This window comes from Dicentrarchus labrax, unplaced genomic scaffold (assembly GCF_905237075.1).
Source record: "Dicentrarchus labrax unplaced genomic scaffold, dlabrax2021, whole genome shotgun sequence".
In the NCBI taxonomy this organism is placed as follows: domain Eukaryota; kingdom Metazoa; phylum Chordata; class Actinopteri; family Moronidae; genus Dicentrarchus; species Dicentrarchus labrax.
In genome coordinates this window covers 8539851-8563399 of record NW_026136714.1, presented here as the reverse complement: position 1 = coordinate 8563399, position 23549 = coordinate 8539851, and the positions used below count along the sequence as shown (strand labels likewise).

Below are 23549 nucleotides of genomic sequence, written 5' to 3'. Positions count from 1 at the left end.
CTGTAGGATTGAACCGATGAACTTTCAGTCACAAACTCACTTCTCTAACCTTCAGCCCACCACTGCCTCCTTGTAGGAAAAACAGATGAAGTAAATTTTATCATGTATAACAGAAGAGAGTAACAGAAGAGCAACAGTTTTACTGACATCCAAATGTAAGAATGACAACAAAAAGCTAACTTTCAGAAGGTTTATTTATGAAACACTACAATGATATAAATAATAGTGGTTACAACTGGTCGTCAGTACCTTGCATGATGACAGCAAAAAGGCAAAAACGTCCATCGTTGACGAAATGTCTACAAATCTACAAATCTAGAGTTCCCATTAGAAAATGACATCCAATTAGAGGCACACTATGTACATATTTATATACACTGCTTAAGAAAAAAAAATCCAGTTCTTCTGTACAAAGCAACCTTTTATGTTCAACTCTTGCATGACAAGACTACAACAGAGTATTAGGGCTAGGCATAAGAAAAAAAAAATAGAGAAGTTTTTTTTAAATTTTGCTTTTTGAGAATAAAGTCAAAATGTCGAGAATAAAGTCACCTCCTTCCTGTGTGTCTGTCAAAATGCAAAATAAAATAAAAATCTTCCTCCTATCATAAGTAAATTTCATTTTACTTATGCGTGGTCCTAATACTTCTTCGTAAAAGTCTGACAAGTATTGAGAACAAGCTTCTGCCCTGCTTTTTAAAAATAGGCATCAGGTGTTTGATAGGAACGTGTGGCAAACTAATTAAATTGGTGTTTATTCATCATTCTAAGAAATGAATCAAAATCATTAGACTACAAAGTACAGAGCCATACTTGTAACCATCTCGTCAAAAATTTGATCAGTGGTGCTGAGATGGAAAAAAAAAACAATCCTTCGCCATCTGTGTCAAATCTCAGAGTGATGAAACTATTCAGGGTCAGTGTGTGTTTTGTTTCCACTGCTGCCTCGAGTCACACCTGTTTTCTTCAAGCCCTGCTCTCTGTTTACTCGGACTGTCAAGCCACTTTGTTTTCTTTGCTGCTGCAGTGAAGTGAGTCCTCTTCTGGGCAGGGACTGATCTCTGCATTCCACACATAGCAAACAACAACTTCAGAAGCAGAAAAACAAAACTGCTGTCACATGCTGTCTTCCACCTTAAAAAGATGCTCGTCGTCTGTCAGGGGAAGGTTGCGTTTTGCCTTTATACACAGTAAACATTAGTACAACATTGTGTGTGTTGAGTGGCGGCTGAGTAGGGTAAAAAAAAAAAAAAAAGTAACTAACACTTAATCTTTTTTTGAAATGTGTCTTTCCACTCACATTGCAGTTCACACAGTTAAGGTCCCACACAAGGGAGATTGGTCCAGCTACCTCAGGTTATCCAGTTCTAATATGGCTCGGGTTCAACGCAACTGTCCTCTTTTTGTCATCCACAGTGTTAGTGCAGCATTTCAGAGGGGTCAAACAACAAGCAAACAGCGGCACAGGTACTAGGTGCCATTGTCTGTCACGCTGGATGAGTCTGGAGAGGCCACTGTCGGGGTTGATGGCTGATCTGGGCTCATGGCTGGGGAGACGTCTTTAGGCCAGTGTTGTCGACTCAGACTCTGATGCAGTTCATCCAGTTCAGCTGGCAGGGGGATCCCCAGCTCTTGGTTGAGGGACAGAGCTTCAAACCAGTCCTCCAGCTTCTGGAAAGGTGGACTGGGGGAGGAGGAGGAAAGAGCAGAGAGGGCACACAGAGGGGCTTTTAGGTTAAAACCAGATTTACAAGCTTGAGAGAAAACATGAGGAAGCAATCTGGCAACAGAGGCATGCCCTTGTGAAGGCAGGTTGAGATGGCATCTGAATGCAGTTGTTCCCCCCCCCCCCAATTACTTCTACAGACTCTTTGGGATCAAATAACTGGCTGTTTCTCAAGGTGAAGGCGGACACATTTCTCATGTTGCCATTTGAGTGATAGATTTACAGATTCTAGATTTATTCATGGATTTATTTACATTCTAGCTACATAGCTGTAAAAAAAAAACCTCTTGGCTGGTTCAGGTTAAGAAGCATTACTCTAGTTACATTACTCTACCAGTAAGCAACTCTGCAAAGAAATTAATAATATGTCAACTACATACACATTACAGTAAAAGCAGATGCTCACCGGTTGTCTGGTGTGAGGTCACAGCAGGCCACAGTAAGTGGAAAGAAAGCTGGTGGACAGTCTTCAGGGAGGAACTTTTCCATAAACTTGCCGACATTTAGGCCAAAGTCCAGAGTCCTGGGGAGGCACTCAGGGTCTGCATAGACTCTTCCAATGATCTGGATCATAAGACAATTAATTAATCAATAAATAGAGACACACACACACTTAAGAATTGAATTGATGATCCAATATTTTATCAAGGTTTTGTTGTCTTGATCTGATAATACAGCTGTGAGGAGAAGTTGAATTGAAATCTATTATTGGTGTTCACCTGGAAGCTGCCACATCCAGGATTTTAGAATCAGCATGTTCTTACCTCACAAAGCACAATTCCAAAGGAGAAGATGTCCACCTTCTCATCATAGCGTTTACCTGAAATCACATCAAGTAAAGGATAATGTAAATTCACACATTGAGCCAAAGAATGGATTTTCCTCTGTTAAAGCTGGTAATTCATTTTTTTTTGTCAGCAGCTCACCATTTAGCATCTCTGGAGCCATCCAGTAGGGGTTTCCCACGACAGTGTATCGCTTCTTTCTGTCGACACGTCTGAACACCCTCTTCTTGGTGGAAGGTTTTTCAGGTGGAGGCTTCACTTTGTCCTCTACGATGAGTCGGGACAGTCCAAAGTCAGCAACGACCACAGTGTTGTCCTGTTGAAAGATAATGGTTCACTTTGAACTTGATTTACAGTCAAGAGTCACATTGCTTAAAAATACATACTTTTCATATGGATAGATTGTCTATAATGTCAAGGAATCATAAATATAGTAAATGCTCTACTAGAATCTGCTTAAATAATGAAATATTGTCTTAAATTTACATCATAAAAAGTTTTTCAGCTACTCTTGTTTATATAGACACAACTGTCTTGGGAAATCACAGGGCTGGGAACTACTCAACTGAACGCATGCCAACTTTTACTCTGTTCATGAAACTTACAAATTGTTCCCACCCCTTATTCTCATTGTTAAAATGTTGTGATGTGTAATGACTGGTAAGATGACACGTCACCTACCAGTTTAACCAGGCAGTTGTGAGAATTGAGGTCTCTGTGTATGATGCTCATTGAGTGAAGGTAGGCCTGAAACAAAGAGGAACGATAAGGAGTAAGAATTACACATGTGCAGGAAAATTCACTTTCATATTGTAATTCTTTTTTAAATATTTTTTAGTGGCCTGAAGAGGAAAAACTGTGTCGTATTTAACAATCTAAATAAAATAAAATAACAGTTTAGTGTAACAACATTTACTCTCTTCTCGTACTAATCATCTGTGGTTCCTTAGATTCATCTCAGGACCCCATGTGGTGATCCCAATGTCCACAAGCGGTCCTGTGTGTAGATGTGCTCTATGGCACATTTACACACATTTAGGAAGCTGAAAATAGTAATAATAGATTTCACTAATAGCAATGTCTTTGCAAGGGGCCAACTCACCATGCCAGAAGCGATGCTCTTTGCAAAGCTCACTCTTTGCTCCCATGGAAACGGATCCTGTTAGTCCCAAGTGAAGAAACAAAAAAAACACAAATGAGAAAAATGAATAGAAGCTCCTTCAGAGGCCATAATGCATAACAGCAGTACATATAAAATAATTTTGCACTAGAGACCTGAAAACAGTAAACAAAATTAAACTTTTACAAATGAAATTCAAAACCTTCCCTCCCCCACTAACATAATTAGAGACAAAAAAACCTCTCTCCCTCTCCTCCCTGGGCCATGTGCGGCGCTGAACTGCTCCTCAAAAATAGTCTGCTGTGGGAGGAGGGGAACACAGCTCTTTAAATTTCACCTGGGAACACTTTCTACAACTTTTCTCATTCCATGTCTTGGCCAGCTGACATGCCAGCCAGCCTACTATAGACTTATCAGTGCAGAGTTTACTTCAGGTCAGCCCCCTCCTACACTGCAAACAGCTCTTTTTGTGGCCACAGAAGGTTTTTTTGTGCTCTGCTGTGGAGGAGAAGCGCGAGAGGCTTAAGTGAATCAACTAGTTTAACTCACAGTGTCTCTGATGACTTCTTTCAGGGTGCCTCCCTCGATAAATTCAGTTATCAGATTGAGCCTCTTGTCTTTGTATAGCACACCGATGAACCTCAAGACATGGGGATGATCGAGGCTTCGCATTACTTTGACCTGAAGATGAGGCATAAACAGAGATTGAGTTAAAGACAATTCTACCAGCTGTTACAAGCTGTTAATTCCTATGAGTGAAAAAAAATCCATCAATGAAAAAAATATTACATACAGTAAAAAACAAGCTAATGTTTCCCTACCAGACTAGGGCAACAAAACAAGGTACAAAGAGGTAGCATTCTTTCAGTTGTGAGTATAATAAACCACAGCTTCATGCAGAGCCAGAGGACTGTTTTGTCTGTGAGGAAGTTCAGGTGCCCTGCTGCAGATTACCAACCTCCTTTAGGAAAGTTTTCTGAGTCTCCTCATCACAACGGATCAGCTCCTTCATCACCATCACCTCTCCTGTGGCTTTATGAGTCACCTGTTAGTGGGACAAAAGCACACATGTATCACTTAAAGCCCACTGCACATGGAACCCGAACGGTGGAGGGAAAATACAAGGTGAATAACTGACCTTGATCGCCTGTCCGAAAAAGCCTTTTCCTAAGATTTCTCCATGGATGAGGTCACATGGCCGGAAGATGCGATGAGAGCAGCTACTGGAGGATCTCAAGGACTCAGAGCGGCCAATGTCTCGTGTAATAAAAACCGTCTCTTTAGGAGAATTTGGTGACTTACATATGCTGTTACTGCGCCTGTAATAGAGAGAATGTGGTTGTTTAAAAATGAAAAGAAACATGTACACTAATTACTGTCCATTACAGACCAACAGTGTGTAGGCTGAATGTTTTTGACTGCTCTAACATACCTTAAAGACCTCCTTTTCAGCGTGCCGTCATCAACCACGTCGGTTCTCTCCAGGACCGCATCGGAAGGCGAGGACAGACGCATGCGGGACGTGGCCGGGACTCCCAGACTGGTTCTTGGTGATCCCAGCCTGAGCCGGTCTAAGCGATGCCTCACCGGGTCATACTCTATAAGCAGCTGCAGCGTGTGACTGGTGCGGTGAATAAGATCATCCACCTAAAGAAACCGACAAGAGGATTTTTAAATGATTAATGGGAATATTTCACTCTCTTCCCAGGATTTCTAATTTCTCTACACAAATAAAAAATATATTTTACAGTTAATTTTTTCTTTTGCTTCCATATTCGTTAAGTAGGGTTGGTAAGGTGGAAAAAACACACTTATGTTGAAAATAAAAACGTCCACATAGCTCCAATTGTAGCTAGGTGTACGTAATAAACTGGCAACTAATTGTAACTGTACTATTTCCACAAACAATGGGACTTTTAATCAGATCAACAGTCAGAACTAATTAAAAAGCATGACTTGATTGCAGCAAATGTAACGCAAACTTTGAGATGGGATATAATACTGAAAAAACAGGATATTGTAGGTGGGAACTTGGAAACAAAACAATACAAAAATAAAACCAAAGCAGTGAATGATGACAGCGTTGGTATGAAGGGAGGGCTGTGGCTGTGGGAATAAGCCTTCTTGTGCTGTCATGCCACATACCGTCCTCTCCCAGCTGAAGAATGTATAAATGATGGAGGAATGTGAAGAATCCCAAAAATCATATGGAGTCATTATATAATAAGAACATAGCTTTGTAAAATGCACTCAAGGAATGGTCTTGCCATTAATAGTTACACTAATTAGTTTCATCTAAAGAATTTCAGATCACATATCACTCTGAGTATCAGAGGTGGGTGTGTGCGAGGTATAAACCCACCTCCTCCTCCATCAATGTCCCGACAGGAAGGCCATTGATCTCCAGGATCCTGTCCCCAACATGGATGGCATTTCGCACCTCTGGACTGATAAGCATCCCTCTGACTCTGTAACAACACAGTACCAACACTAAAATGTGAGTATTAACACTATAGGATGTGCTGATATAGAGCTTAAGGAGAACAGGGTCACACATCATAGCAAACTATCAATAACTACCTTTTATTGCAGTGTCACACTAACACACACATACACACCACTGCCCTGCTATTTAGCAAACCTATAATCAGTCTTACGTAAAGCATTACTCATGCTGTCCCCGCAGAACAGAGCGACATGGGTACAGACATCTGCGTCAGGTTCCACTTACTCTTTGACTTGGACACTCGCAGAGCCGTTGACGTCCCTCAACACTGAGACAGAGAGGCCCCTCTTGCCGTTGGCTGCAGAGGGCATCGAGATGAGGGTCACTGTGTGGGGCAGGGAGTCTAGGATCGAGTCGTGTGAGCGTTTTTCCAACATGGGTGTAAGGACCACCTGCTTGTAGCACTTTCCACTGCACGCAACAGAAAAAAGGGTAAATGATTGTGGTTGTTAGGTTACAGTTTAAAGAATGCAAAATTGAAGGCGTCATGGAATAATGACTAACTAATAATGAATGTTTATGGCTGAACATTAACTTGAGAACACTGTTACTCCTCAAATCCATCTTCTAATAATAAATTCACATCTTAACTGAAACAATACACATTTAAGACTGTGACTGCATTTATTTCACTAGTGTATCAACGTCTATACCACCTTTAGTCCCACACCATATAATTACTGCCAGCTACATGGGTTCCCATCAGTGTCCATATTGCAAATAGTTTTAAACAGACCTGGGCAGGTGTCTTACCAGTAGAGTTTTGATCGCTCGACTAAGGCGTAGGTATCCCTGTCTTCAATCACCACCTTGCAGCTCAGACACACAAAGCACTCAGGGTGATACTTGTGTTCTCCGGCCACCTGGAACCACAAACAAAGTGCTCTGATCTTCAAAACGTTCACCCGACTCGAAGCAGAGAGAAGTAATATGCTGGCGGTGAGGTTGCTGTCCGGTTCTGCTGTGCGATGTTTCTCAGAGACGAGTGTGTTGCACTGCGTGTTTTCTCTCTACCCTCCTCCTGCTGTGAGTGGTGACGCAGCCGTAACACCTGCTTTACTCTCACACTGTCTGGAATCTGCTATGATGTCACCTCCCCCCGCAGGTCTGAGCGGCTCGTCTCGCTGACGTTCTGGCTTTGAACTCTCTGAAACCAGCCCGCAGTCTGTCATGTGCTTTCTCTCTTATTAACACTGACTGACCAATTTCCCTTTCTGAAATTTGTGTTACGCACCCATTTCATCTGGCTTCTTACTTCTCTCTCATGCAAGATGAGATAATGTGTGGCCTGTTGCCCTTCAGCAAGCAGGTAATCTAATTGCGCACATACCTGAGCTCAAAAAAGATTGATTTCAGGTTCACTTATGAAAGTTAAGTGTTAAGCCTGTAATTTAAATGTGGAAAATCTCCACCTAAGTGATGTGGAAGCGAGGCAGGGAAGAAATGCATAATTACATTTTCTTCAATAGAGAATGCATTACGCTAGGAATTGCTTTGAAACATAGTAATGGTTGAGCAATGACCGATATATAAAGCACAGACCAACCCAAAGAGAAGTTATGTATAATTCCATTATTCCATGCACATTACAGTCTTATACACATGGTTATTATAGCCAGTAAAACTTTTTAGATGTAATTTTTCTCAATTAATGAAACTGAAAAATACATTAATTTATGCTGTAGATTTCAGAACATGACTGGTATTTAAAGGTGAGTAGAGTACGACATCATTCAGCTGCATTATTATAACATATTATTATTATTATAACCCGATTTCCACAAAACATACTAACAGTATACAATATAATATACTTTTCTTTATGATACAGTGTTTGCAGTTTGTACACAAGACATTAACATACTTTACTATTTGAAAATGGTACAAGACGAGCACCACTGGACGAATAACAATGTCACTGTGAATTAAACTTCACAAAGAGAAAGGAAAATATGATTTTACAAAAATGTATTAGCTATTTTTGTTGTCTGCAAAATTCATGAAGCTGTTTCACCACCATTCGTAATTAGTTTTAATTGTTTCCAGCTGTCAGCTCCTCCAATTCCCTAGTGCATTGCATTGTGGGAGAATAACGTCCATCAACAGAAAACTCACAAAAGTCGTCATACTGACTGTTTTGAGTGTACTTTCTTTTGTCACTTTTCTAGTGGAAAAACACAAAATACTTAAAACCTGCTTAGACTAGTAAGCAGTGTGGATTTGGGACACAACTATAGAGTCACAGTTTAGTTATCTGCAATTCAAGCACATTAAAAGTAGAAACCAGTATTTTTTCCCACATTTGCCACAGGTCTGAGTCAGTGGTTCAATGCTGGGAAAGGATTCCCTGCTGCAACGGGGAGATTAGAGTGATGTCAGCCAAATCATTGTGACATCTCAGGAGACTGTCTGTAACTCCCTGCCTTCAAGCCAAGAACAGAACCACCACAACCAACCGTAGTCACAACCTGCCTCAGGCTTCAACAGCGAGACAGAGCCGTAACAAACTTGGCAAAACAAGATCAAAGTGGAGGAATAATGAAGTGGGTCTAATTTTGGAGAGGTAGAAAATGTCCAACTGGACAAGAAAAGCTGAGAAATTACATGATCATTAAAAACAGCACCCTAAAATATAACAATCAATAAACTAACAAATAATTAAACCAGGACAAAAACAATAGTGTTCTGGACTTGAATGCCTAACAAGCAGCAGGAGTTCTGCGTGACCCTCCTCTGCTGACGGCCCACAAAGATTCCCTTTCTGGCCGAGAGGCTGCAGTGCCAAATCAGCTCTGCCAAAAACACTTGGCTTCACTGGCTGATGAAGCAGGATGCCAATACTAAATAGAAGAGTCCATTGTGTGTGTTGCTTGGTGGCAAAAAGAAAAAATTCAGTCTGGCTCCATGTTGGACAAGTGACCCCCGGTTGTGACCAGCAAGAGCTGCTGCCACCTGAATTTCATGTTTCAACTTGTAGATGCTAAATCAAAGCTGATTGGCGTCTGATTCGATTCAACATACCCGAGTTACTCTGGTGTCAGATGTGACTTTTGCTGTTATTTCTTGGTTACTTTAAATCTACCTTGCCAAGACTAATTGACATAATTGTTACATACTGTATATGATGATTCAAGGGTAATTTAAATGCATGTATCAGCCAATTAATGTCAAGTGAATTGGTAAGTTTAACTTTCTTTGACACATTAGTAGTAGGATTTGCATCAAGGTCCATAAAATTACCTGATGGAAATACTGTAAAACTTCAATTAATAGCCCAGGTTTTTTTTTGCTTCAATTGCTGAACTCAACTTGCCTTTATTTGGAAGAGGTGGTTTTTTTTAATAAATATTTTATTGGAAGGGGCAGTAGTTGTACAAAGACATACAAATAGAATGCAAATCGAAATAATTGTCCCTCTGTATTTTGTGGGACAGGCACTTAATTCCTTTTGCACAAAACTCTCAGCAAAGATGGAAAATACTACCAGTATGAATATTACCTCTACTCATTAATTTAATCATATGATACTTTGGTTCTCATGGTTTCTGTAAAATAACCGTTGAATTATGGAGAATCTAATTGATCTAACGATGTATAGTATCACCACGTAGGCTGAGTCCTTACCACAGCGGCCTGGGTTCAGTTTCAACCTTTGTGGCCCTTAGCTGCATGGGCCCCCCCCCACCACCTCCACTATTTCCTGTCTATCTGCAGCTGTCCTATCAAAAATAAAGGCATAAAAAGTCCCAAAATATGTATTTTTTTTAAACAAAACAAGGCTGCGACCCAATGGAATTTTAGAGGTTTTATTCAACCAAAAAATTGCTATCAAATCCAGACCAGGCATCTAATTGAGACCTGTGTTTATTTGTCAAAACATGTAGCCACACCAGGCTAGTACCAAACTGAACCAAACTGAACTGAACCAAACTGAACTAAATGATACAGTAATGCTGTAGATCATAATAAAAGTGGTAGACTGTGGGTAATATCTACAGAGCCACCTCACCACAGAGGACACGATGGACTCCAAAACCACCTCATGTTCTAGCATCTTCCCACTAGATCCTCTGTGTACTTGGGGGAAGTGAACTGTGGAGAACTTCTGTGCAGAGAGGGAGTATAATGGGGCCTCAAGGGGGATTTCACAAGTGAGTCCTAAAGCCAAATGTGCTATGTTCAGCAGCAGCCAATGTAAAGTATCACTCATCTGTAAATGTAATAATCGCCACAAAAACACCCCCCCTGCCTTTTAATGCATGTTAGTATTAATCTGGACCAGTGGGGAGAGACTGGAACACAGAGGGCATTGACACGCTCTGCGGGCATTCTGGTATTATTTAAGTAGACGAGGAAATTGTTGGCAATTGTTGTTATACGATCATGGCAAGACAGACTTTGAAAGCCTGGCAAAGACATATAGTAACAGTGGTCTAATAGTCTTGACCCAGTGTTCGGCTTTATTAGGCTGAAGCCTTACGCAATCACGAACCAGCAAACAGAAGAAAAAAAAATTAAATAAAAAGGAAATTGCACAGAGAACTGTGGTATTATAGAGCTATAGCCACAGGTTAGAATGCAATGTCAGCATTAAAAGAGTAGTAAACTTAGTAAAGCACTTCCAAGTTAGGGGACTAGCCAGATATTAATGGTTATAATCAAAGATAGTCAACAATATCATGACTTTTAGTCCCCTGTATGGACTACACTTCCCAAAATGCAACTTGACAGTGCCTTTTGTTACATCCTCACTGCTTACTAAAATTCCTATGTCTTTCACATGCCACACCCCCAGTTTGTAACTTTGGGGGGCAAAGTTATAAATGTGTGGTCTACAAGCCAAAATAGTCACAGATATAATACAATAAGATACAATACAACTGTTTTCACTGACTAGGTGGTATTTTAAAAAGTGGCCTCAAATCTGTGGAGTCCCCCTTTAATCTTAAAGTACAATTAAAGTTGTTGAGCTTAGGGTTCAGTTGGAATTAGCTTTATAAAACATGTGAATCCATTGTGCAACATTTTGGACCGACACTGCCAATAAATCTCTTGACAAAGGGTAAAAAAGTGTAATAGGCTTACCATGGCAGGTCCAGTCATGAGCAGAGAGCAACCATGGCAGAGCTCTCCAAACTTCTCCCAGTAGTGTTTGCGACAGTACAGCTTGCCATCCTTCTCATAGTACCAGTTAGTCAGGTGGTCACAGCACACAGAACACCTGAGAGGACAAAAACAGTCTTGGTCATGTTTGCACAGAGGAAAAAAAGCCGAACAGAGACAAATAAAGCGATGAAGGATTTTTCAGCTGTAAAGCAATCACCTTCAAAGTGACATGGGAGAGACTCAAAAGCCTGGGGTATTACTTCAAAGACCTGTTGATAATTTCAAAAGGTATGTGGGTGATGTCTGAAAGATCCTCAGCACTGATTCTACGGCTCTCATATAATAACAGGTACTCAAGACACAATTATTTTCATTATCAATCAATTGCACCCTTAGTGAATAAAATAAAAGGATACTCATCATAAGTTGCCAGAGCTCAGCAATGCCCTTATATAGCTCATCTTCTCTTTACAATGAAATAGATCACAGAAAAGCAGCAAATCATCACATCTGAGAAGTGTTTTATTTGACTTCAGTGATAAATTCCCATTCATGAATGATTTGTTTTTAATAATTTATTAATTGTCAAATTGAATTACTTAGTTTGAATTCTTAATTTAAATAGTTTCAGCACTGTACAACAGAATCAGGTAAGAGCTGAGTGTCACACAAAACCCTTTTACAGTTTGGTAAAAGTAAAAAATCTGAGCCATCACACAAACTAGGTTAACAGAAAGCACATTCCTCATATCACATACATTACATACCAGGTGAATCACATCCAAATCTCAAATAGAGCTTGTCTAGAAACCATAAATCATACTACAGAACATAAAACTTTCAATTCTAAAGTTGTATAGGACAGGAACATTAGCTGGGGGCATTGTTCTGAGTACGACAACATGGACTTTTCTCTGAACACAGGTAGTACACAGTAAATACCTCATCCTGAGATGTGCTGGGCCTTGCATTAAAAAAAAAAGAAGAATCTGGCGAGCCTTTGCAGATGGTGGATGTGAGGAGTGTTTGGTTACTGGTCTCTGCACACTACCAATAAGGCTTCCAAATACTTTGCCAATTTTCTGAACCTCAGTAGGATCCAGTTGCTTGAGGGAAAGCTGCATGACCACTTTGACACCGACCTATAGCCTAAAAACAATCTCTACAGGGGCAAAGATCATCAGATCATCTGGTTGTTTGTTGTGCAGTTTTTGTTTGCAGTTACTTAACTTAACTTCTCTAGTGTGCATTTTCTTTTTAAGATCAATGTATATAATAACAAGGCATCTCGTTAGCCCTGCTGTCCAAGGTGCAAACCTTATAACTAACATTCGGTGGTTCAGGACAACTTGTCATATATAATCCATTTTATTGCACAATAATAATACTAAACAACAGCTGGTCTATCCAGAAGAAAATTGGCAACTTAAGGGGACATTTCTGGCTGCAACTTCGGGACAAAATGTTCAGAGTGAGGAATGCTAAAGTTGCTAACAGACTGGAAAGCACCTGCAGGCTATGAGCGTTCCTTGAACAAGCTGCACTGGTTATTCGAAAAGGTGGCAACAGGTTCAACTGCCAGAAGACAGTCAAGGATGAACTGTTCTGTCAGAGATAAGGTTACTGAAACATCTTCAGTACTGCGTCTTTTTCGGGCTTTTGCTGCAGTCAGAAGTTGCAAGCCTTTTTGTTTTCACCTTAGTTTCAAAGTTGAGCAAGGATGCTGAACGAGACTTTAAGATTCAGATGATGAAGTGCAGATAAATAAATCACAAAAAATTACTTTACAATTAGTAAAGTGGAAATGAACGGGAGAGCAAAACTGTTGACAGAACTCCAGATTAAAAACATAACAGGTGTGACACAGTACACAGGTTGCTTTTAGAGATGACTATAACAATAAACTTTCAACTGACATTGTACCGACTTCCTGATGAACAACTATTTCTAATTCAGGGCTATACCAACAACATTGCTCTGCTGATGCTGTTGTTCTTCTGGAAAATGCTCTCTGAATGCTCACATGTCTATGATGATATTAAGAATATCACATTTATGTCTTATGCAACCACCTGAGACAAGCCAGAAAATATTACTTTGAGTGGGAATGTGGTTTTTATGCATTTTTAATCTTTCGGTGGAGCGCTGGCAGCTTTTTGCTGAGCCTCATGCATCACGTTGCTCTCCGCACTGCAGGTATAGTTGATCCAGGCTTATTGACTTTGGCAAAGATTCCACATATTTCAAAGTTTTCTGGCATTAGTTAAGAAGGAGTCACTTTATAAAGGGAAGACCACATGTTTGTGTCTATTGTGGAGAGAAAAGTGGAGAGAGGGGCAAGCACTGGTTGTGACGCAGGAGCAATGTTTCAGTCTATAACATCAAGTGGCATCCATGTTAATGGCCTTATAACAAATAATGTGAGGAAACAAACAGGCTGTTCCGAGATTACAGCAACAAACATTAAGAATGAACACGAGGTCAGCGTGATAATGACTCCAGCCTGATTCATCACACTGTGACATGATTAGAGGAAGCAGAGTTGAAAGATTGCTGAGGTAAAAGAACTGTGTGAGTAACGGTAGCTGTGCTGTCGTGGCCACAGCTGCACTTTTAGGCAACATGTCTGATTTGTGTGTCAAAACATGTCACACAGTCCAGATGTAGAATTACACAAAGTTCTAGTTTATGAAACTATTTAAATACACAACAAAAGAGCCAATACATTGGTCAATATACCATTGTTGGAGTATATATAAGCCCAAAAGTAACAAGCAATTTCAGTACAGAAATCCTAAAAATACAGTATGTTTTCAGTCATTTAGAAGCAGTGTTGCTATTATACAGTTTGTCCACCTGACGGGACTGACAGGTTTATATTTCAACTGTTAAAGGTCTCGCTCTATACATATATTTGTCACAATTCTTTTATATGCAAATCTAAGGAATCCTGATAAAAAATATTTAAGTGTGTTATTTAAAAAAAGTATTATTCATTGTTATTATTCGATTTTTACTTACTTACTACTTATACTAGCAAATAAAGTACAAGTAAATACTTTTGCTATCGGTATCTGCCTCACACAATCAGAACTGGTCAAGGATCAGTGTCAGTATCGATATTGCCTGGTGATACTAAGGCACACATTGGGTCCAATCAGAAAAAAGATACATACTCACAAAAGAGGAAAGAAGAAAGCGTTGTATTTCAACTGGTATGCATGACATTCAGTATCTGTCCAGGTGTGGCAAGAGGAGAAACAATAACTTCCACCATGTCCGCCTTGTTCTGAACAAAAAGCATTCCTAGACAAAACCAGTTGATGAACTACAATTGCTGTCCATTATGTCTACAATATATCAAGATAAAGTGATCTTATGGTGCTTATAAAAACACCTGACTTTCAATGGCACTGGTCAATGTGGGGCGGCCACGCTCAGGTGGTTCTTCAATGAACAATGCAATGCCTGCACAAACACTACAATGTAAACATTACTCATTTCCTTGAATCCACATTCCTGCTGCAGTCTATTCCTTTGTTGGCGTCTGGAGTGGTGATAGTAAAAGAGGGACCTAAGGTTGTGGCATTGAAGACTTAAAGAGGGAGTGTTTCACTTTAAATGGGACCTTATCTGAGGGAGTGTGACTTTCCATAACAACCTCTTTTCAAGGAGTGGAGATTGACCATTCATATCCCAAGAGCAATGTGTTAATGTAATTAGGCTTAAGGATGGGAAAAGATTTCATTTACCAATGCCTTTAGAGATTCTGCTTCACGGTCCAATTCTTTGTCAATTCCCTTACTGATTGCGGATTGTGGAAAAAAAGAACCAACACAACTGTTTCATTATCAGTGTAGAAAATGAGTAGAGTTATAGTAGTTTGAGTTTCTTCTCCTCCATCATGAGTCTGTCCTGTTTCCAGCAGCGTATACACAGTTTAAGGTCACTGTTTGCAATGCTTGGCTGTCAGAAAAACATCCTGGACTTGATAAAAGGACTTGATACGCTCGGTGGGATACGATTCTGATGGATCGGATGATCTGGAACCGGTTCTCAACTGGAACCTGTTCTCGATTACCATCCCCAGTTAGGTTTGGATTACATAACAGTCATCACTTCACAGTCCGTTGCACTAGAGCTGCAACTGACAACAACTTCCATTATTGATTAATCTGCTGATTATTTTCTCCATCACCATTCCCCAAAACCAAAGATTAAATTCAGTATATTGCAGTTACTTATTTTTTTCCAACCCACATGAGTGGGTTACTCTGAATCCTGAATACTCTTTATCTATCGAATATATGAAAAAGAAAAGCACCAAAGTAAACTTTTTAATCAGATTTTATGCAGTGGTAGTGGGTTCTTTATACTATGACAGTTTTCCTAAAATTGGATTTACAACAAAAATCGCAGCATAGTGCCTTGCTTCTATACTGAATTGTAACCCCTGTATTGTGAAAGTATCATATCACCAGATTCTTGCCAAAACACAGTCCTACTGATAAATGTATGTGTAGATTCTGTTTCTGTGTATGTTCCCAGAAATTTCTCATGTGTCTGCAATTTCATATTTTACTGCAGAAAAATGAAACGAGGATAGAACAAAGGAACTAAATATCCCTGCATCCTGTGTTGTAAATAAATATGAGACACAAAACTCTATTTGTGGCCAAGTATGATGACAGTATCTGCAGGTCCATACACATCCAGTTTAGTACAAGATAGGAAATATCCTTCTTTCTTTGGGAGAAAAAACCAAAGGATCCTGCAGTAAGTGTCTGAGACAGCGGACCCACATCTCTGAATCGCCGTCTAGGAATGCAGAACAGAACGGAGTGGAACGTGTTGCTACCTATAGGCCTCGATAATACTGCCAGGTTTACTGGAACAGCGTCCAGTGACGTCAGATTATAAGAATGTTAAACAAGGTGGAGGTACATGGAGGGCAGAGTGGCAGCATGTGGACAATAGACAATAGGGACACCACAGGCGGTATCGCATTAACAAGGACATTTTATTTTTGCTGTACAACTTCCTTAAAAAGGGTTCAGAGATTTAGTTCTTTAAGCAAAATAATAGTTTGTTACTTTGTAATGAAAAAGACCGATTTGAACCAAACATCAGAGGGTTAAACTGCAGCACAGTTAGATAAACAATATTGCAATATGGCTTCCTATACACACCCAACATATCTAATATAGTTTTTAAGGAGTGTAACTTAAGACGTTCCAGACAAAAAATGTGAGGGAGTATAAAAGTACGAAGGAGAGGAAATCATTGATCAGCTGTGTCAGGAACTTTGTCCCTGAGATGACACTAGAAGCTGTATGTGTTATTGAAGAGTCAGTGTTTGGAAAGAGTCAATCCCAGGTTACGTAAGGACAATGTGCTGCTAGATATTGGCTCAAAACTTCTAAGAGAGCTATTTCAGTCGTCAGAAACAGAAAACACAGTCAGCATTTAATTTATTCTATTCTTATGGCTTTTTTGGACATACCAGTAGCCTTCCAAAGCCAGACTCCAGTCATAAAACCAAAGAATTCTTGGATATAGTCTACAGTATGGCTTCTCAAAAAAGCTCCAAATCGGCTACATTGACAGATTCAAGCACCCAGTTCTTAATCATCTGTTTTATAATGTTAGCGGCAAACCAAGCATTCTTACTATTGAACGTGTACACTTTTCATTAAAAACGCAGCTGTGATCATGCCATCTGTTCAAACCTTTCATGACAGTTGGATTAAGAAGAAAGAATAAATCTGAGCCATATTATCTCCCATGATAACAAGTGATTGTTACTGTTTGCCAAAGGGGGAAAACCCTGTGAGTGTCATATTATGTCTGGTATTTACAGTATGTCATCCAGCCACAGGTTCACTGCCCCACACAGAGATAGCTCACTATAGGGGGCCGTGACCTGTGACAAAAAGTGTGGCAATCATTAAACCTCAGAGCAGAGGCATCCTGGGCGAAGTCCTCCAGGACAGTAGGACCCATTTCACCAAACCACTCTGTGTTCAAGAACCTGGACCGTAACCGTGCAGAGGTCTGTGGCAGGAATGACATCCTACAAGGTGCACTTTGTCCACAGAGGCACAAAAACAATGGGGGAATTGTTAAAAACAGATCTAAGCCCATGTTTAGGCTACAAGACAGAAGCTTCTGGGATTATCCACAAGTACACCCAAACAGCCAAAACAGCCACAACATTGACTTACAGAAAAAACAACAACAATTGTGTTCATGTCAATGCAAACTGTCCCCCCCCCAACCTCTCTCTCTCTCTTCTTTCTATGAAAACAAAGCATCCACTTATCAGAGTGTGACTGACAAAACTGTGGGCATTACAGTAACTTACACAGGGTGCACGCAGGCGTGTTTAAAACCCTAAACTGGAACACTTACTGAAAGCAGGCGTTGTGCCAGGTGTCCTGAAGGACTTTCATTTGAGACGAGTCTTGAATTTTTCCTCCACAGCCCGCACAGTAACATCCATCTGTACCTGCAACAAAAAAATTAAATAAAAAAGACCGAGGCTGTTATGCTTAAAAATGCTGGTAAAGCTGAGTATGTGAGTCCACAACAGGTATGTTCGACGTTACATTGAATCTGTAAAAAAGTTTTGAAGCAGCAACATTGTATCAACTCTCCGTGTAAAACGATAAAACTAAACGGAAACATCGTAACTTTTCCTCAAGCTCCAACCTGAAAACATTCCTCACCTTCTGGTTCCTCCATCTACTTTCTGAGAGTGTCGTCGATATTCAAATCCTTTCAGAAACTGTTCATACTGAAGCAGGAGAGCTGTGATTTCATTCCTCCCGTCGTCTAAACCAGGACTCCAAAGGACAGGGGGAGGAAAAAAAAAAGCCCCACACAAATCCCTTTAATTCTCCACACAGAGAGAGAAAAAGTAACCAAACTCCTCCTGGACGGAGCTGCTTTCTCGCCGCTGGCAGGATAACTGACGTAATGCAGTCTACAAATTCCTGTACGGAGAGCGGAAAGGCTCAACTGCAGCACCTGGAAGCAGGAGAAAACTTGAGGTTTGGCCCCAAACTGAAAGGGAACGACAGTGGCGCCACCTGCTGTCCTAATGGCCACACTGCACACTCTCTGTGGTAGATTGATTTCTACGTTGTATATATCTTTAACTGTGTTAATATTGTTTTACATTATTCAAGTCGCCCTTCCCCTGCACATTAAAATCCACTGTTAAGTAATTTTTTTTGTTTTAATGTGTGCAAATACATAAAACTACTCTGTATGTACTACCTTTCCTCAGAAACAGTGAGCAGGGCCATAGTCAGAAATGTACAAACACTGAGGTCATGATCTAGAGAGAGAATACATTTTGTCCACAAAATATTTTATTATTATTAAAAATGATTGGAAATTATTTTGTGTGTTTTAAAAGCCTTTATCAAACCGCAAGGAATACAGTTCTGGTTGGGAAATAATTCTTTATTAATGAGTTTATTTGTTGTAGTCAAATCAGATTTTTCCCAATGAAGAGGAAAATGTTTCTGAACTTCAGCTTATTAGGTGTATGAGAATATTTCTCCAAGAGATACTAATTAGACTCCATGATAGAAATTAACACAATTTGCATTTCATAGATTCTGGATTTTTTTAATGAGGTAAAAGGAGTACATGCCTTTTTAAGGATTTTAATGTAGAAATTATTTTGAAAAAAAACATATCAGACACACATTATTGTTCCAAGATGTTGTAATTGATGTCTGGAGTTGATCTGTAAAAATAGAAGCAGAAATAGTATAATAATAAAAGCAGCTGTTGGGCAAATCAAGCCCATTAATAAATAAAAATGTTTTAACTTCATCATCACCAGTTTTCAAACATTTCAACATGGAAATGGAATACACAAATCTCAGGTAACTCTCTTAAAGCGTTTTATATTCAAGGCTCTGCTCAAGTCAGTATTACAGTAGGTGTGATATGTGACCTGGGGCCAGATGGATAAAACTCTGTGTGTATTTAAGTGTAGACATCTGTGTGCACACAAAAGAAGAACATGAATAAAGTCTTTTTGTCAGATTTATAAAACCTCACATACCTCTGTTGCCACATATTTTCCCCTCATACATCTCAATCATCCTGAAATCAACCTGGACGACCCTTCTGATCATTCTTACAATTTACTATAAATGGCTTGAAGCACACCCCCAACTGCCTAAATGGCATACGAAGGACACGTTTTGAGGAGAAGTGGTGGAAGCATCGAAGAAGCAAATAAAGAAGAAGAAGCCCAATTTTACAGAAAGTGAACTGGAGGTAATGGTGGATCAAACTGAAGAAAATGTGGGTTATTTGGATCCCTAAGCTCTGGCATGAACAGTACAATGAAGTATGGTGAATGGCAGCAGGTAACTATTGGAGCCATTTTCTATGTTCAACTTTGGGTGGTGCTGTGGGTGGCCACAAGTCTTTTAAAGGTGCAGACTAATTGATACAGGAGTGGCACACTATGAGGCACATAGTTTTTGAGTGTATCATGGTCGGCTGTTGTTTTGTTTATTGGTAAAGATTTGATATAATTTAAAAAATAAATGGATTGCTATATATAGTGATTGAGGCAGCGTGAGTTCCGGGCCTCTGACCCTGAAGGAGATTAATAAAAACTGGTCTGATCTCAAACGCTCTCTAAATACTTATTCTTGTCTAAATTACGCAATAGCAATATCTTCCAGCAGCGCCAAAGCAGCCCCTGTATTATTTGGCACACCCATTACGCACGGACGTGTTAAGTGGTCACTCACACCTGAAATTGTAAGTTTTTCTTATTCGACAATAATACAGGATAATAATGTATGTTCATGTATTTATTTGATTATTTATATAAAAAAAGATTGTAATAATAATTATAATGCAGTGACAAACATATTTACACGATAGAAAGAAATTAAGACTTGTCAAACAATTTTGTTAATAACGCACACATTCCTATGTTAGTAACGTTTTTTAAACTACAGATTACGTCCTAACACAGTGAAGTGAAAGAATGAAGCATGGTGTTAAAGATGTGTACCACTGGGGCATGGTTTATACATCTGACCATATTTCTGGTATAGTGTATTCACTGAGATAGATAGGCCTACTTTCATGCTGTCACATTGGACCTCTATCATACATGACATAATGGTGTTGAACCACTTCTGTCGTTTATATCCAGTTTCCTCTTCCTGAGAGCTCTGTTGACACATTTGGTAACAAGGCCTGAGTTAGTTTCTATTTTGAGAGGTTTTACATTGTTTCCACAGAGTCTTCCCACATACCACAACGTTTGCTGTGAGGCCTTTTAACCCCATTACTAATACACTTCTTCTCAATAATACACAAATGTCACCCTGACCAACACATCCACAGTCACATTTATGGTTTCTAGTTTCGTGTCTTTCTCCTCTTTATTTATCTTCTCTGCTCTCTACCCTCTATGTGCACATGAAACAGAATAAAATTCTGCTTAGTAACTGAAAAAGGTTTCTCATAGTGATCACTGATGACGTAGATGATTGGCACTCTTTATTTCTTTCTTTATTAGCTCGTAAATTATAATGATCATCAGCAGTCTTTGTATTTATTTGTGACACCAGGGTACATCTTTTCTACATATTGAACTCTTATAGTTCAATTCCAAGTCAAATACCACAATCTGAGCTGCATCACTGGCTGGTAGAGGTATTTTTAGAAGCCCAACTTAATTTCCTTTTCCCCCAATTCATTCATTAAAATGTCAAAATTCCTCTGAGTTGATCGGAGGGTTATTCAGATCAACTGTGGCACAAGGTGTGGGTACTGGCTCCTATATAATCACTGAGAGCAGCTTGGTGCATTTCCCTCTTGGTCAGTCAGGGTGATTACACCCTTTCTTTAGGGCATAAGAGAGGTGGAGAACTGCACACCGAGAGCATTCTGATCCTTCCTCAATGTAATGCAGACCTCACTTTAGCAGACACAGTAAGCCAGAAACTCTGGGGCCTGTGGGGATTTATACTTGAACTTATGTGCTTATGTTTGATTCCTAAAACTACTGAGCATAAAAAACCTTGTTAACACAGGTTCTAAGAAGTCTATGTGTGACTTACAAGCAACACTTACAAACCTGTGATCTAAAAATCTCAAATTAAATCAAGGGTATGTTGGAGAAAATAGCAATAGAGAAGAGTGCACAGAGGTAGGCAGGTAGGTAAACAGGTCAACAAGCCAATCATTTCATTTGGTCAGAATTATTATTATTAGCTTACTGTGGGCCTGATTTAAGGATTTCTGTCAGGATCTCGAGACTTTAAAACAAATATAACATAAATTAATCAAAAGACAATACAACAGCAAACACTGCAACAGGAAAACTCTTGGAATATTTTGAGTAATTTAGTTTTAGAGTTTTGTAGTCTGTACTGTAAAAGAAATTTTGTGTCTGTTTATGACCCACAGAGCAATGAATTGCATGGGCAGCAGTGTCCATATGGAAAATTCTGGTGTCAACGTGGCTTCCCTCCCTGATGACAGACCAACATACCCAAGTTCAAAAGTTTATTTGGGAGCAGAAACCACACATTGACCGGGTTTATTATGATGGGTGGCATTTATGTAAAGGGAGCATTATTTGTAGCACAGCAAATCCTGTGCAACATTAACAACCACTGTGAAATAAATCTATTACATCTTTTGACTAATGCAGATTGTTCCAGATTTTTCTTCCTAATAGGACTGAAAGAAAATCTCAAATACACAGGTTTAGTCTTTAATGTCTTTAAGAAAATCCATTCTAGTAACATATATGACACATATATAACGGCAGATCAGTTTAATAATAGGGGGTGACCTCAACTACCTGCTAAGGGCCTGTAATGGATATCTATGCACAGACACAATCTATTTACTGGATGAATTTAGTTAATAATACTTAATTCCTCTACGCTGTACAGGCCCTTGTTCTTCTCATTTATTGCCCTGATATTTCAAATGCATTGCCTTTTGGCTACTATAAGAATGCATTACACTGATACGTAAATATTACATATTTATTATGAAATGTATTGATAATGTGTATGATATATATTGTATATAATGTTAAAAGCTGAATAAAGGAAGAAAAATATTTTTTAATTTAGCGTTTTATGAGATTTTGTGCTTTGAAACTATTTCTACCAATTGATGGTGGCATATTTGTGATTCTTGCGACATCTGTCTGTACAGAACTGTATTCACACAGTTCTTCTCAGAACCACTAAGAGGCAGTGTGGTACTGCGTATTACGTAACTGTCCACTTCAAAACGGTCTGTGAAAGTTAAATGAGAGGATACTTTTGGTAAAGTGCATCTTGTTCTAATTTTCACATAGAGATGAAGCATCACCCAGAAAAAAAATGATCCATTTATTAACATTACAAAGATACATACATACCAGTGATGGAATAAAAACAGCAATTACTAATTGTTCAGATTTAACAAGGCTGAAGTGTGTTTGTGTAATAACAGTGTTTCTTTCCACATCTTTTTTAGTTTGTTTCTCATCTGGAGTGTGATTCCACTGACAGTAACTCAAGGTGTCACTGTGGAGCCGTGGGCCGTCATCTCCTGGGTCCAACGAGAAGATGGACTCCAGAGAAACAGAGAGCAGTGACCTTTGGTTCATGATCTCACAGCCAACCTGTTAAATATTTATCTTGGACGGCAGAGCTGAGAGCCGCTTCTGGACACAGAGTGCAGGAATCCAGCAGGCGTCTACAGACTAATATCTCAAGACGAGGAAACACGGGAGTGGGAACCGACAGATAAACCTCTTGAAGTTTCGCACTTACTCTGTAGTTGACTAGGGACTTAGTACCAGTAGCACGACTTCTCTTGGCTTTGCTTCAAGGTTTTCCTCACACTGGGCGAGTAAGTCGGGCCTGGTACTGGAACACAACATGGAAATACTGAGACTCCTCCACTCAATCCACTCCTGAGGCCTTTAAATGTTTGTGTGTGTGTGTGTGTGTGTGTGTGTGTGTGTGTGTGTGTGTGTGTGTGTGTGTGTGTGTGTGTGTGTGTGGGCCTTAGCACACGTGTATATGCTTTAGAAATTCACATAGAAATACACTTTCCTGAATGTAAAGATGGAGCTTGCAATGTGACAGGTGAACTAGACAACATAGAAATCACAGAAAGCATTTCCAGAGCGCCTTTTGTACCTGATCTGAATGTGACAGACAGAACATCTAAAGACCTACGACAGTGAATAGGCCATTCTTTTATGATATGTGTGTCACTCTGGCCTATTTATTGAGATGGCTA

At 39.6% G+C, this 23549-nt stretch overlaps 1 protein-coding gene across 2 annotated transcripts; it reads right to left on the bottom strand.

Moving 5' to 3' along the window:
* Positions 1-176: 176 nt before the first annotated feature.
* On the bottom strand, positions 177-18220 carry limk2 (LIM domain kinase 2). 2 transcript variants are annotated; one of them, XM_051422806.1, is made up of 16 exons: positions 17972-18220; positions 17655-17751; positions 11223-11358; positions 6891-7000; positions 6363-6548; positions 5994-6099; positions 5064-5278; positions 4770-4950; positions 4590-4676; positions 4181-4312; positions 3614-3670; positions 3193-3258; positions 2653-2827; positions 2491-2546; positions 2133-2290; positions 177-1684 (listed from the first exon to the last, which is right to left on the bottom strand). In XM_051422806.1, exons 1-16 carry the CDS (start codon positions 17985-17987, stop codon positions 1471-1473), a joined length of 1992 nt encoding a protein of 663 aa, XP_051278766.1. In that variant the 5' UTR covers positions 17988-18220; the 3' UTR covers positions 177-1470. The 2 variants fall into 2 exon arrangements, with proteins under 2 accessions (XP_051278766.1, XP_051278767.1); XM_051422807.1 differs by having other exon boundaries at positions 17655-17745.
* Positions 18221-23549: the final 5329 nt, after the last annotated feature.

Bases quoted from the DNA above. Each gene is read 5' to 3' on its own strand.
- limk2 (XM_051422806.1), bottom strand. The intron at 4,313-4,589 runs GTTGGTAATCTG...CCTCATCTTCAG, and splicing joins AGAAAACTTTCCTAAAGGAG to GTCAAAGTAATGCGAAGCCT. The intron at 2,828-3,192 runs GTAGGTGACGTG...ATCTTTCAACAG, and splicing joins ACAACTGCCTGGTTAAACTG to GACAACACTGTGGTCGTTGC.